The sequence below is a fragment of the Haematobia irritans genome, chromosome 3 (assembly GCF_050003625.1).
Source record: "Haematobia irritans isolate KBUSLIRL chromosome 3, ASM5000362v1, whole genome shotgun sequence".
NCBI classification, from domain to species: domain Eukaryota; kingdom Metazoa; phylum Arthropoda; class Insecta; order Diptera; family Muscidae; genus Haematobia; species Haematobia irritans.
The window spans coordinates 43,644,319-43,661,066 of NC_134399.1; the positions used below are offsets into that span (position 1 = coordinate 43,644,319).

The following is a 16,748-nucleotide window of genomic DNA, read 5'->3' on the forward strand; positions in this document are numbered from 1 at the left end:
GCAAAACTCCCACGGTTAGGCCCATTTCCTTAGGGGGTACTGAAATTCCCTTTGGTGAGTGTGCAAAATACCTTGGCGTTATTTTGGACAGGAAGCTGCATTTTAGGCTTAATATTGAAGAGAGGGCGAGAAAAGCCACGGTAGCTTTGTACTCCTAACGTAGTGGATTACACCCTGGCAAAACCACTTTTCGACAAAAAGTTTGAAACTCTAATTCCCAACAGTGAGGCGTGGTGTACACAGACCCCGGGGAATAAAAGATATATAGATTTCTATACTGATGGCTCCAAATTGAATGGACAAGTGGGGTTCGGAGTATATTCTAAAGATCTGGAAATTCGAATAGCCAAAAGATTACCTAATCACTGTAGTGTTTTTCAGGCTGAAATATTGGCAATAAGAGAGGTGGTGAATTGGCTGAGAAGTAATGTTCCAACAAATATTGGCATTAATATATACTCAGACAGTCAACCTGCAATAAAATCCTTGGACTCTGTGTTCCTTAACTCAAAGACGGCCATAGACTGCCGCAAATCTCTCAACGAGATGGCTGAGCAGTACAATATTCACCTAATATGGGTGCCTGGTCATAGGAACATACCGGGGAACTGTGAAGCAGATGTGTTAGCAAGGCTAGGAACTACCTTACATATTCCAGGGGAACTAGAATCTGTTGGTATGCCTCTGGCCACCTGCAAGCTCTTACTGCGTGAGAAGGCTGTTATGATGGCCAATATTCGATGGGAAAATTGCAAGGGTTGTAACGACACCAAGCAAATACGGCCCCATTTAAACTTAAACCGCACACTACATATGCTAGTGTTCTCAAGGCGTCAGATAGCACTCCTAATATCTGCTATAACGGGTCGCTGCCTGATAGGCGAATTTGCAAAAACTATAGGTGCGAAGTATAATGACTATTGTATAAGCTGTCATGACGTGGAGGAAAAGGAATCAATTAAACACCTCTTGTGTGAGTGTCCTGCTTTTTGTGTAAGGCGTAAGCGAATTTTAGGAGCATATAGCTTTAGATTACTGGCTGACCTGCAAAACGTTAACTTAAGCAGTTTGTTAATGTTTTTGGAGCAATCTGGTTGGTTCCACAAAAGTAAATAATAGAGAAGGTTCAGTGGTTAAGACTAGAAGTGCCCATATGTAATAGGTACTTTTAGTTAAATGTGGTATCACAATGGACTGAATAGTCTAAGTGAGCCTGAAATTTAATCGGGCTGCCACTTTAACCTAACCTAACCTAACCTAGTATATTGTCTCTAACAACCATGCCAAAATTGGTCCATATCGGTTCATAATTATATATAGCACCCATATAAGCCGATCCCCAGATTTGACCTCCGGAACCTCTTAGAGGAGCAAAATTCATCCGATCCGGTTGAAATTGGGTACGTGGTGTTAGTATATGGTCTCTAACAACCATGCAAGGATTGGTCCATATCGGCCCATAATTATATATAGCCCCCATATAAATCGATCTACAAATTTGTCCTCCGGAGCCTCTTGGAGGAGCAAAATTCATCCGATCCGGTTGAAATTTGGAACGTGGTGTTAGAATGTAGTCTCCAACAAACACGCAAGAATTGGTCCATATCGGTCCATAATTATATATGTAGCCCCCATAAAAACGGTTCCCAAGGTTTGATCTCTGGAGCCTCTTAGAGCAGTAAAATTCATCCGATCCAGTTGAAATTTGCAACGTGGTGTTAATATAAGGCCGCTAATAACCATGCCAAAATTGGTCCATATCGGTCTATAGTTATATATAGACGATCCCTAATCACACAAAAATTGGTCCTTATCGGTTCATAGTCATGGTTGCCACTCGAGCCAAAAATAATCTACCAAAATTTTATTTTTATCCCTTTCCGACCGTGTACGCACAATTGTACGGGTAACTTTAAGTCTCTATAATTTCTTTAATATTTGACGTACTGCGATAAGAGCGGCAAAAAAATAATTGTGTATGCTCTCTCTTTGTCTAAGAATGTGAAGAACCGTTATAAATATTTGCTTTTCATATTAATTTTGTAGTTTCAGCAGTGTACTTTGCGCATTTGTAAAAATGAGTGGAAGATGTAAGTTTGCAAATATATTAAAATTATTTAAATTGTGGAATATTTCATCAAATAAGTGTTTTCAATAAGAAAACATTTTAAATATTGTATGCAAACAGTAACTTCTTGATTATTTTGTGTTTTTTGATATTTTTACGTCCGGACTTTTACCGGACTGCAACAATTGTACGTATCCTGAAAAAACAGGATACAGGATCAAACTGAACAAACTTAATAATTTCAAATTTTCTATGTACACATAAATAACAGAATTCAAAAATTTAGGAAAATCTATCACGTGGATCGGCTATAGGTCGGAAAAGGTTATAGAAAACATTGTCAAAATGTTATTTCTATAGAAAATTTTGTCAAAATTTTATTCCTATAGAAAATTTTGTCAAAATTTTATTTCTATAGAAAATTTTATCCAAATTTTATTTCTATAGAAATTTTTTTCCAAATTTTACTTCTATAGAAAATGTTGTCAAAATTTTATTTTGTCAAAATTTTATTTCAATAGAAACTTTAAACTTTATTATATACGTATTTAATCGGCCTTTTTTAGTTTAATATATACCACGTATGGATATATATATATATATATATATATATATATATATATATATATATATATATATATATATATATATATATATATATATATATATATATATATATATCCATACGTGGTATATATTAAACTAAAAAAGGCCGATTAAATACGTATATAATAAAGTTTAAAGTTTCTATTGAAATAAAATTTTGACAACATTTTCTATAGAAGTAAAATTTGGAAAAAAATTTCTATAGAAATAAAATTTGGATAAAATTTTCTATAGAAATAAAATTTTGACAAAATTTTCTATAGGAATAAAATTTTGACAAAATTTTCTATAGAAATAACATTTTGACAATGTTTTCTATAACCTTTTCCGACCTATAGCCGATCCACGTGATAGATTTTCCTAAATTTTTGAATTCTGTTATTTATGTGTACATAGAAAATTTGAAATTATTAAGTTTGTTCAGTTTGATCCTGTATCCTGTTTTTTCAGGATACGTACAATTGTTGCAGTCCGGTAAAAGTCCGGACGTAAAAATATCAAAAAACAAAATAATCAAGAAGTTACTGTTTGCATACAATATTTAAAATGTTTTCTTATTGAAAACACTTATTTGATGAAATATTCCACAATTTAAATAATTTTAATATATTTGCAAACTTACATCTTCCACTCATTTTTACAAATGCGCAAAGTACACTGCTGAAACTACAAAATTAATATGAAAAGCAAATATTTATAACGGTTCTTCACATTCTTAGACAAAGAGAGAGCATACACAATTATTTTTTTGCCGCTCTTATCGCAGTACGTCAAATATTAAAGAAATTATAGAGACTTAAAGTTACCCGTACAATTGTGCGTACACGGTCGGAAAGGGATAAAAATAAAATTTTGGTAGATTATTTTTGGCTCGAGTGGCAACCATGACTATGAACCGATAAGGACCAATTTTTGTGTGATTAGGGATCGTCTATATATAACTATAGACCGATATGGACCAATTTTGGCATGGTTATTAGCGGCCTTATATTAACACCACGTTGCAAATTTCAACTGGATCGGATGAATTTTACTGCTCTAAGAGGCTCCAGAGATCAAACCTTGGGAACCGTTTTTATGGGGGCTACATATATAATTATGGACCGATATGGACCAATTCTTGCGTGTTTGTTGGAGACTACATTCTAACACCACGTTCCAAATTTCAACCGGATCGGATGAATTTTGCTCCTCCAAGAGGCTCCGGAGGACAAATTTGTAGATCGATTTATATGGGGGCTATATATAATTATGGGCCGATATGGACCAATCCTTGCATGGTTGTTAGAGACCATATACTAACACCACGTACCCAATTTCAACCGGATCGGATGAATTTCGCTCCTCTAAGAGGTTCCGGAGGTCAAATCTGGGGATCGGCTTATATGGGTGCTATATATAATTATGAACCGATATGGACCAATTTTGGCATGGTTGTTAGAGACAATATACTAGGTTAGGTTAGGTTAGGTTAAAGTGGCAGCCCGATTAAATTTCAGGCTCACTTAGACTATTCAGTCCATTGTGATACCACATTTAACTAAAAGTACCTATTACATATGGGCACTTCTAGTGTTAACCACTGAACCTTCTCTATTATTTACTTTTGTGGAACCAACCAGATTGCTCCAAAAACATTAACAAACTGCTTAAGTTAACGTTTTGCAGGTCAGCCAGTAATCTAAAGCTATATGCTCCTAAAATTCGCTTACGCCTTACACAAAAAGCAGGACACTCACACAAGAGGTGTTTAATTGATTCCTTTTCCTCCACGTCATGACAGCTTATACAATAGTCATTATACTTCGCACCTATAGTTTTTGCAAATTCGCCTATCAGGCAGCGACCCGTTATAGCAGATATTAGGAGTGCTATCTGACGCCTTGAGAACACTAGCATATGTAGTGTGCGGTTTAAGTTTAAATGGGGCCGTATTTGCTTGGTGTCGTTACAACCCTTGCAATTTTCCCATCGAATATTGGCCATCATAACAGCCTTCTCACGCAGTAAGAGCTTGCAGGTGGCCAGAGGCATACCAACAGATTCTAGTTCCCCTGGAATATGTAAGGTAGTTCCTAGCCTTGCTAACACATCTGCTTCACAGTTCCCCGGTATGTTCCTATGACCAGGCACCCATATTAGGTGAATATTGTACTGCTCAGCCATCTCGTTGAGAGATTTGCGGCAGTCTATGGCCGTCTTTGAGTTAAGGAACACAGAGTCCAAGGATTTTATTGCAGGTTGACTGTCTGAGTATATATTAATGCCAATATTTGTTGGAACATTACTTCTCAGCCAATTCACCACCTCTCTTATTGCCAATATTTCAGCCTGAAAAACACTACAGTGATTAGGTAATCTTTTGGCTATTCGAATTTCCAGATCTTTAGAATATACTCCGAACCCCACTTGTCCATTCAATTTGGAGCCATCAGTATAGAAATCTATATATCTTTTATTCCCCGGGGTCTGTGTACACCACGCCTCACTGTTGGGAATTAGAGTTTCAAACTTTTTGTCGAAAAGTGGTTTTGCCAGGGTGTAATCCACTACGTTAGGAGTACAAAGCTACCGTGGCTTTTCTCGCCCTCTCTTCAATATTAAGCCTAAAATGCAGCTTCCTGTCCAAAATAACGCCAAGGTATTTTGCACACTCACCAAAGGGAATTTCAGTACCCCCTAAGGAAATGGGCCTAACCGTGGGAGTTTTGCGATCTTTTCAGTACATGACTATTTCTGCCTTTGCTGGATTTACACCAAGACCATTATCTTTCGCCCATTTCTCGGTCATCCGGAGAGCTCTCTGTATAATATCTCTGATTGTGGATAGGAATTTTCCCCTGACTGCTAGCTCCACATCATCTGCGTATGCCACCACTTTTATCCTTTCTTTTTCTAGAGAAACCAGAAGGTTGTTTATAGCAACATTCCAAAGAAGAGGTGATAGAACTCCTCCTTGGGGAGTGCCTCTGTTCACATACCTTTGTATGTTTGCTTGCCCTAGTGTGGCTGAAATACGTCTCTTTATTAGAAGTTCGTCTAACAGCCTAAGTATACCTGGATCAACATTCAGAGTTGTCAGTCCATTTAATATCGAGCTCGGATGGACATTATTGAACGCCCCTTCGATGTCTAGAAACGCCACGATTGTGTATTCTTTGACAGATAGTGAGCTTTCAATAAAGCTGACCAGTTCATGCAATGCGGTCTCAGTAGACCTGCCCTTCGAGTATGCATGCTGTCGTTTCGAGAGCAAACTTGAATCCACGCTAGTTCTAAGATACATGTCTATCATCCTCTCCAGGGTCTTAAGTAGGAATGAGGATAAACTGATTGGTCGGAAATCCTTCGCACTCGAGTGAGAGGCTTTTCCTGCTTTAGGTATGAATACGACTTTTGTTTCCTTATACTTTTCTGGAATATATGCTAAGTTTACACATTGTTTATATATCACCGTCAACCAGGGGATAATTCTTTCAGCCACCGCCTGTAACTCCGCCGGAGTAATTCCATCAGGTCCGGGGGATTTGAATGGTCCAAAGCTATTTAAAGCCCATTTTATTCTAGATTCCGACACAATTTCCTCGATAGGAAATGATCGCCGAGCCTCTGTTACACCGCCGGAACATGGTTCAACCGTCTGATTTCCAGGGAAGTGTGTGTCCAAAAGTACCTCCAACGTCTCCTCACTGGACGTTGTCCAATTTCCCTCCGATGTTTTAATGAAACCTGGAGCGGTGTTAGTGGATGCTAGTACCTTCCGTAGTCTGGAAGCCTCTGACGTATTCTCAATACTGCTACAGTAGTCATCCCAAGAGTTTTGTTGAGACCTTCTCAGTTCTCGTTTATATTCTCTCAGATTCATCTTGTAAGTGTCCCACTCCTCCGGAGCTCTTGTGGACTTTGCTTTGTTAAAGAGCTTCCTGCAGGATTTCCTCATATTACTTAACCCCGTAGTCCACCATGGCGGCCGATTTTTTCCCCTTGGCTTACCTCTAGGGCAAGCAGCTTTCAGTGAAATGTTGAAGGCCTTCGTAATCCGCTCCACTGCGTGTTCGATATCTTGCATAGTGCTCATATTTGTCTCCGGCATTTCCGGTATCATCAAATTGAACGATTCCCTATACCTATTCCAATCAGCTTTCCTAACATTTGGCGGAAATATGGTCTTTGAAGTACGAACAGCCAATCTGAAACTGATGTAGCGATGATCTGAGAAGCTATGTTCCCTCAAAACTTGCCACTCAGATATCTTATCATTCAGTTCCGGAGAGGTCAACGTTACATCCAAAATCTCTTGTCTGTTCCTGGTGACGAAGGTTGGTGCATCTCCCTTATTGCAAACTACCAGGTTAGTACGCAAAATAAACTCTATTAGCGACTCTCCCTTTGCATTAGTATCACGACTTCCCCAAATACTATGATGTGCATTTGCATCGCATCCCATAATGAGTTTTGTCTTTGTTTTCAGTGACTCCTCAACTAAGGTCTTAACGGCACAGGGTGGCATATCCCTATCATGTCCCATGTAGACCGAAGATACCCAATATTTGCATGTGGATATCTCTAGACTGGCTACGACAGTGTCTGCATTGCTCAATGAAGGAAGCAGAAACAAGTTTAGTTCGTTTTTAGCAATTATACATGCTCGATTTATATCGTTATCGGTATTATGCAAAAGTTTGAAACCCGGAGTGCTTAATTCACAGATCTTGTTCTTATATATGTATGGTTCTTGAATAAGAACTATATCTATGTCTCCTTTCATCAGGAGAACTTTTAAGGCAGCACAAGCGGTCTTACAATGGTGAAGATTTATCTGGAGGTACCGTAGAACCATCCAAATTTTCAACCACCGTCACATCAGCCGCTTCAATTGAGTCATCAAGGGCTTCCTCTTCACAGATCTCGGTGACTCTCGCAACAATCCGCGGTTCAGCTTTGGTGAGGCTTGAGCCTGTAGAAACTTCCCGCATATGATTTTCGCCATAGTCTGCAGGTTTTATGTCTCCTTCGGCTTCGCTAGGAGATTTTTTCACTGCTGACTCTACCGGAGGCTTGTCCGTTTCGGTATCCTTTGGCTGATCGCTTTTGTATACCTTCATATGGATATCATGAAAGCCATAACTTACGCGTCCTTGGGTCTGGGCTAGATGTGGCAGCGACTCTATGTTTAATATAAACACCGCATGTCGTCTTGGTCCATCCACCTCATCCAAACGACCAACCTTCCAATCGGCGGTTGGAAGATCTGGGTTATATTCTTTTAGTCTCTCTAGTATTGACAATATACTAACACCACGGACCAAATTTCAATCGGATCGGATGACTTTTGCTCCTCTAAGAGGCTCCGGAGGTCAAATCTGGGGATCGGTTTATATGGGGGCTATATAATTATGGGCCGATGTGGACCAATTTTTTCATGGTCATTAGAGAACATATACCAACACCATGTACCAAATTTCAAACGGATCGGATGAAATTTGCTTCTCTTAGAGGCTCCGCAAGCCAAATCGGGTGATCGGTTTCTATGGGGGACCAATTTTTGCATGGTTGTTAGAGACCATATACTAACACCATGTACCAAATTTCAACTGGATCGGATGAAATTTGGTTCTATTAGAGGCTCCGCAAGCCAAATCGGGAGATCGGTTTATATGGGGACTATATGTAATTATAGACCGAAATGGACCAATTTTTGCACGGTTGTTAGAGACCATATACTAACACCATGTACCAAATTTCAACCGGATCGGATGAAATTTGCTTCTCTTAGAGCAATCGCAAGCCAAATTTGGGGGTCCGTTTATATGGGGGCTATACGTAAAAGTGGACCGATATGGACCAATTTTTGCATGATTGATAGAGACCATATACTAACACCATGTACCAAATTTCAGCCTGATTGGATGAAATTTGCTTCTTTTAGAGCAATCGCAAGCCAAATTTGGGGGTCCGTTTATATGGGGGCTATATGTAAAATTGGACCGATATGGACCAATTTTTGCATGGGTGTTAGAGACCATATATTAACACCATGTATCAAATTTCAGCCGGATCGGAAAAAATTTGCTTCTCTTAGAGCAATCGCAAGCCAAATTTGGGGGTCCGTTTATATGGGGGCTATATGTAAAGGTGGACCGATATGGACCAATTTTTGCGTGGTTGTTAGAGACCATATACTAACACCATGTACCAAATTTCAGCCGGATCGGATGAAATTTGCTTCTCTTAGAGCAATCACAAGACAAATTTGGGGGTCCGTTTATATGGGGGCTATACGTAAAAGTGGACCGATATGGACCATTTGCAATACCATCCGACCTACATCAATAACAACTACTTGTGCCAAGTTTCAAGTCGATAGCTTGTTTCGTTCGGAAGTTAGCGTGATTTCAACAGACGGACGGACATGCTCAGATCGACTCAGAATTTCACCACGACCCAGAATATATATACTTTACTTTTCTCAAGTGGCGTCCTTTTTTCGACGACGAAAAAAGTTTTTTCATAAAGATAAAAACATTTTAGGTTGCGACCATGTTCTTTTAACTGGAAGAAAATCATTTTTGACGAATACCATAACATTTTAGATCGTGACTATTTTCTTTTGATTCAAACTATATTATTTTTATCAATATAATAACATTTTAGATGAGAACAATTATATTTTTCTTAGAACCATGTTCACTGATCCAACATGGTTGCAGGTGAAAATGTTACATGATCGCCACAAAAATAGTTCCTATCATATTATTTTGCTCTTCGAATATGATTGTGGCAATCATGTTTCTTCTCTGCGTGTGTCTAAATGTATGCCCAATGGTAGCCATTTCGGGACATCTGGACGTTATCCATCAAAAACCATTGTGGTCTACGTAGAAACTCATTCAACAACAAAATCTTGGCGGTAGCTACAGGAGGAAAAGAACTTTTCGATTATTTTCCCATACACCCCGGCGCACAGCCAGCGCAAAATAGATTCGGAAGATACATTTCCATTTGAAGGGAACAGCAAAATCGGATTAGTCTTACAAAAATGTGTATATCTAAATTTGTATTATTTATGCCTTTAATTATTAAACAATAAATTATTAAAAATAAATAATGATTTTTGCATGCTATTCGTGGTCAAATAGGGTACCGATAGCAATATTATTGGTTTCCCTGATAATTCAAAAGGCAGTTACTTCAGACAATAGTTGGCTGTCATAACAAACAAATACAATTATATTGGTTGTGATTGCCAATTTTACTGTCAATTGGTTGAGGCAACAACTTCTATCGGTTAGATTCCGGTAGTAGATGGAACCAAATAAATTGGTGGGCAAAAAAATTGGTTGTCACAATAAATTTGTTTTCTGTGTGTGCTGTGCATTAATAATTTATGTCCAATACTTACTTGCTTCAAGCGCTGAGATCGTGCAGAGCCATTACGCATAGAATCAAATAAGCGAAAACTAAGTTCAGGATACTCCATTTCATTTCTACGGTTATCAAATATTCCATTTATTTCCTCACTTAATTTTTTGAAATATCTTTTAGCGATTTCTTCTTTGTGAAGCTGATCCATCATTAGGCGGTACATTTCCAGCTGCAATGGCTCTGGCTCATCGCTGTTGGCCTACAAAAAGCATTTGTCATTACACTCCAAACAAAAGTTTTCCTTTCCGAGGAATGAAATTTTAGACAACGTTTCGCTACAAAAATTTTCTTAAGAGAAAATAAGCAATATCAGAGAAAATCATTGAATCGATTGTCAAAAAATTTGGTTTATTTTCTTCTGCAGAAAATACTTTACATTAAATGGGAATATCTTTTGTCTGAAATTTTGTTCCGGAGGAAAGTATGTTTTCTTTGGGTGTAGGTATAAAACAGATCAGTGAAACATCCACATATTACCTTAATTGTTTTGCACAACGTCTTATCGTAGATAACCTCTTTACCATAATCAGGTTTTGGAGGTTTCGTAATCTCACAAGTTGGCGCCGTCAAAGCTCCTGGTGCATATTGAAATTTCAAATGGATTTTTTGCTGTAAAATGAAAAATTTTCGTTCGGCGATGTCCTTTTCTGCTGGTACATTGTTGTTACGACTGAATTTTTGTATGATTTTCTAAAATGACAAAAACCAAACGTACATGTACACATCGAAAAGAATTTGTTTGGAAAGCGGTTATAGTAATGAAAGTACCATATGTTGAAGAGTTTTGCCAATCTATTTCCATTATTTACAAACATTTCTTGTCCCTTCTATAGATATTTGTTATTCGAATGTTATTTCAAATTTTTCTAAAATGCACTGTCGAATTAACCCCCATTTTCAGGGATCTCCGTTAGTGCCACGTTAGCTAACGAACTTTTAAACCGCAGTATGGGTTTACCTGCCATGAATCCTATATATTCCATATGCCAATTAGGAACTTAACTACTAAAAATTTTTCAGTTAATGTTAACCGAAGAGAAGATATTTACAATTTACTTTCTGTTAACTGGTAGTTAAAGACTAAATGGTCGTAAGTGTGTAAAAATAAATATAGCCATAGGCGAACACTTGTTTACGTGTATTTCTAATGAAAAGCCCAAAAGATGCGACGGAATACCGTGACGGCTAGCGGCGTATCGCCCAATTCTATTATAATTCCTTGGTATAAAATGGGATAGCGTTGCCATCGCTTATTAAATTTTTGAACTCACCGCTAGGAATTTTTGTAGCAAATAACAAAAATCGGAAATAAAATAATCGACTTGAAATATTGTATTCTATTTCTCGCTGCCCTCACCGCACATCCTTCGTCAAAATGACGACGATTCATTTTATTTTCGATCTAAACCGTATTTTGGTCGATTGGGAAATGACAAATTATAATTCAATGATTTTATAAAATTTTGTTTAATAATAATTAAAAGTGAACTGAATAAAACATTAAACTGCATATGGGTTCATATTTTTGCCGACGATGCAATTTAAAGCGCCTTGAAATAGGACGTAGTCAAACTGACGAAGACGACGTTAATGTACATAAATAAGGATGGAATGTCATCCTTAAAGATTATTGATTCTGGATTACTACAGTGGTCTCCTTGTTAGAGCCGAGTACGAATTGGGTTTCACACTATGTATGAAAACGCAGATATAACACCGCTAAAAAAAATTGTTTGATGATCGGGCAAAATTTAGATAGAACCATTGACTCTTTGTATGCGAGGTGCGCATGGTAAAAAATCGGGAGCTGTATCTAACTATGCGAATATTTTTTCTAATTGAAGTGTATGAATATAAATTGGACCAGATTTTTCGAATTGAAGAGTGAGAGTCATTGCGCCAAATCCTCCTTAAAATTCATTGAGAAGGGAAAAAATTTTCAGACTTTAGCCAAACCTTTATACCAATTTATACCAAACCAACTGTAGTTGATCGCCTCAAAAAGCAATATTTTATCAAGTTCTAACATTCAACTGCACTTAATTTTATACTTCCGGCTTTTGAAGGGACTATCTAAAAATTATATAGATTTAATTTTAATAGCGCTATTTATATTTCACTGCACGGATGAAAAAGGTTGTTTTTCATATGTTTGGCTATAAACATTATATGTTTGGAACACAAATTTTTAAACACAATATTTTTGAGTGCAAGCATATAATGTTCATAAACTAGCATAACATGTTTGGGACATATATGTTAATATGTTAGAACATATTATGTTTGGGACATAAAATGTTTGTAAATATAATATGCTTGGATGCAAACATATATTAATTTAGAAATAGCCTATAAACATATATGTGTTTAGTAGCTTGGAGCGCTATTTAACAGGGAGCGATATTGAATTAAGTTGGTGGTTGTTGCTTGTTATTACAAAATTAACATTTTATTTTTCCTTGGGCAATTGATCAGCTACTTCTTTGATCCTTACAAACTGTGTGGTCCGCTGTTCGAATCCCCGTCCGGCAAAAGGTAAAATTAAAATAAAAAAAAATCATAAAATTGAATAATTTCTTCTATAATGTTTGTATTACAGAAAAAGGTGCTAAGAACTAAAAAATGTCGTGGAAGTGAGAAAGATGTGGGGGAATATACAATTGGGCAGAAACAAAATTTTGAGCATTCAGGTCGAAAACCTATGTTGTTAGCACCTATATTACCTGTTTATTTTCATAATTCGTTATGATTGTAAATATATAAATAAATAAATAAAATTTTGAGCACAATATTGTTTGGGAGAATTTTTTTAAGCATATAATATTTTTTGGTGCAAAATGCTTCCAAACATATTATATGTTCACATAATAACATATTGTTTTTTGGAAGACAACATTATTGAATTTGGATGCAAAAATACAAAATGTTTGGAACTTAGACTACCCAAACATATATTGTTTAGACTAATATGCTTTCAAACATATTATATATTGGAAGAGATCAAACATATAAATGTTTGGGCAATACCCAAAAATGTATATGCTTGAAGCAAAATATGTTTGGGAGTATATGTTACAGAAGCGATTTTTTGTGAGCGTGTGGGTTGTAGAGTTGGTCTCAAAGTATCCGTTCCTTGTTTGTCATTTCCAGTTCATTCTATGATCCAGACAAAATTCGATTTAGCCTTTGTGCAATTTTCAGGACTTACTTACTTGCAAATTTTCTCCGCCTGGTTTGAATTCAAATTCCTGGTAGAAACAGAAATCTCTTCTATTTCTGCTTATCACAGTTATCCGATCGTGTTCCACCTTCAAATATTCCATCGAATCGCGTCGCACACTGGCGAAAAAATACAACTCTCTTGGCTCATTTGGATTCATGTGAGACCGTATACCTAGAATAGGAAATTTGATTGGTATTTGCATTTAAAATATCTATAGGATAAAGTGTATGATACTTAATTTAAGCATCCCCAATCAATCGGAATAAAAACTCTTAACAAATTATCCCACACTGAAACGTGCATATTAAGAGCATATTTCTTTTAAGAGCATATTTTTTTATACCCTTCACCACTACTGTGGTACAGAGTATAATAAGTTTGTGCATTTGTATATAACGCCAAGAAGGAAAAGTCTGAGACCCATCGCTTAGTATACCGATCGTCTTAGAATTAACTTCTCAGTCGATTTAGCGATGTCCGTCTGTTCATGTATTTTTGTGTGCAAAGTACAGGCCGAAGTTTAAGTCAGATCGTCCTCAAATTTGGCAAATTTTGTCCGTTTTTTGGACAAAGACAATCACTATTTATTTTGAGAAAAATCGGTTCAGATTTAGATATAGCTGACATATATATTTATCCCCGATCTGGTCATAATTGGTGTGTTTATCAACCAATGTTCTTCAAATTCCGTACATCCGAATATTTTATGAGTCTCGAAAAACATGCAAAATATCAGCCAAATCGGTTCCGATTTAGATATAGCTCCCATATATATCTTTCGCCCGATTTAGACTCATATGACCATAGTGATCAAAGTTTATTACCGATTTTCGTTAAATTTTGCACAGAGAGTAGAATTGACATTCTTCCAATGATTAGTAAATTTGACTGAAATCGGTTCAGATTTAGATATAGCTCCCATATATATATCTATCGTCCGATTTGCTCTTATATGGCCTCACAAGCCGGAGTTTTGTCCAGGCGTGCTTCAAATTTTGCACAAGAAGTACTTTAATAGTGTCGAAAAGTGCACACAGAGAAGGAATATGATCACCTCAAACATGTTTCAAGAGCAAAATGTTATTTTTGAATGGTGACCATGTAAGATGCTTATTGCAAAAATGCTGTTTTCTCGCCAAACAGAACATGTTTTCCGAACACAGATACATAATTTCCGAGAAAATAACATGGTTGCGATAAAAATGTTACATGGTCATCATCCAAAAATAATATTTTGCTCTTGAAACATGTTTGAGGTGATCATATTCCTTTTCTGGGTGTGTGCCAAATTCGGTTGAAATCGGTTCAGATTTAGATATAGCTCCCATATATATCTTTCGAGCGATTTAGACTCATATGACCACGGAGGCCAAAGTTATACCGCCATTAACGCGAAATTTTGCATAGATAGCAGAATTATTCTAACTAGACATGTCAAATTTAGTCAAAATCGGTTCAGTTGGGGAAATATGGTAGACTGTTGCATATTTTAGACCCATTTTCAATGAGATTTTCCTCCAATTGACTGGATAATTTCCACAGATAATATATTTACCCCCATTTTTATGAAGCTCCGTTAGTGCTACGTTAGCTAACGAATTTTTAAACCGTACTATGTACATATCTGTTATCTTGCCTATATATTCCATATGCCAGTTAGGAACTTATTGGTCCATATCGGTCCATAATTACATATAGCCCCAATATATACCGATCCCCCGATTTGGCTTGCGGAACCTCTAAGAAAACCAAATTTCATGCGATCCGGCTGAAATTTGGAACATGGTGTTAGTATATGGTCTCTATTCAACCGTCGAACGGAACGGACGTGTTTTTCAATAGCGGATAAACTCATCGTAATAGGTACCTACTAAGAATTTCAAGTGTGGTGGGATATTAAGCCACCATGCAGTGAAATTCCAAGTCATCCACTGGGTTGCTAACTTAAGGGCCCAGTGGACGGGTATCGACTGGAGTTATAAATCTGGGCAATGACTAAGAATTAGGCCCAATTAGTCGACCTGTAGACGGGTCGACAGGTGGCGACACTTCGACAAGTCGTACTTTTTCTAAGGTAACGGCATCAAAAGGAGGTAATCCCTCACGAAAGAGATTCAAAGAACGCAGTAATGCTTTGCTTATCCTAAAGAAATTAGGATCTGTCGACCCAAGCACGTTGTCGGCTAAGCAAAGCAATTCCTTAAAATTGGCTCAAGGAATTCTTGAAGCTGGCAAAAGGTAGCGATCACCGGATGAACTGCCATCCTCTAAACGTGATCAAAGATCGTTTGCCTCAGTTGCAAAAGACAGCCTTGTGATGGCTATCATTAATAAAGGAGCATTAGACGGTATGGTTCCAAAGCAAAAATGGGGGGAGATTGAGAATGGTCTGTCTGTCGTCTACTCACAGGTGCTGGAAAAGTTTCCCGGCCCAGATCCTCGACACCAAGAGGCTGGTTGGTATCAAGGACGATTTAAGCTAGTCGCATTTGAGGACCAGAGGTCTATGGATTGCTTTAAAGCTGCATTGATGCTAATTGGAGAAGTTTGGAGTTAGTCGATAAAAAAGACATACCGGCTAAACCTAGAGCACATGTATGGATACCGGCAAACCCTCCTGATCCTGAGTCAATACTAGAGAGACTAAAAGAATGTAACCCAGATCTTCCAACCGCCGATTGGAAGGTTGGTCGTTTGGATGAGGTGGATGGACCAAGACGACATGCGGTGTTTATATTAAACATAGAGTCGCTGCCACATCCAGCCCAGACCCAAGGACTTGTAAGTTATAGCTTTCATGATATCCATATGAAGGTATACAAAAGCGATCAGCCAAAGGATTCCGAAACGGACAAGCCTCCGGTAGAGTCAGCAGTGAAAAAATCTCCTAGCGAAGCCGAAGGAGACATAAAACCGGCAGACTATGGCGAAAATCATATGCGGGAAGTGTCTACAGGCTCAAGCCTCACCAAAGCTGAACCGCGGATTGTTGCGAGATCTGTGAAGAGGAAGCCCTTGATGACTCAATTGAAGTGGCTGATGTGACGGTGGTTGAAAATTTGGATGGTTCTACGGTTCCTCCAGATAAATCTTCACCATTGTAAGGCCGCTTGTGCTGCCTTAAAAGTTCTCCTGATGAAAGGAGACATAGATATAGTTCTTATTCAAGAACCATACATATATAAGAACAAGATCTGTGAATTAAGCACTCCGGGTTTCAAACTTTTGCATAATACCGGTAACGATATAAATCGAGCATGTATAATTGCTAAAAACGAACTAAACTTGTTTCTGCTTCCTTCATTGAGCAATGCAGACACTGTCGTAGCCAGTCTAGAGATATCCACATGCAAATATTGGGTATCTTCGGTCTACATGGGACATGATAGGGAGATGCCACCCTGTGCCGTTAAGACCTTAGTTGAG

At 37.6% G+C, this 16,748-nt stretch overlaps 1 protein-coding gene across 1 annotated transcript in view; it reads right to left on the minus strand.

Moving 5' to 3' along the window:
- The window catches only part of lobo (coiled-coil domain-containing protein lost boys), a 103,966-nt gene that overhangs the window by 9,557 nt on the left and 77,661 nt on the right, over positions 1–16,748 (minus strand). Inside the window, exons 6-8 of the mRNA XM_075299669.1 lie at positions 13,312–13,493; positions 10,577–10,789; positions 10,077–10,298 (exon numbers count right to left, since the gene is read on the minus strand). Coding sequence (XP_075155784.1) covers positions 10,077–10,298; positions 10,577–10,789; positions 13,312–13,493 — 617 coding nt within the window. The remainder of the gene's footprint in view (positions 1–10,076; positions 10,299–10,576; positions 10,790–13,311; positions 13,494–16,748) is intronic.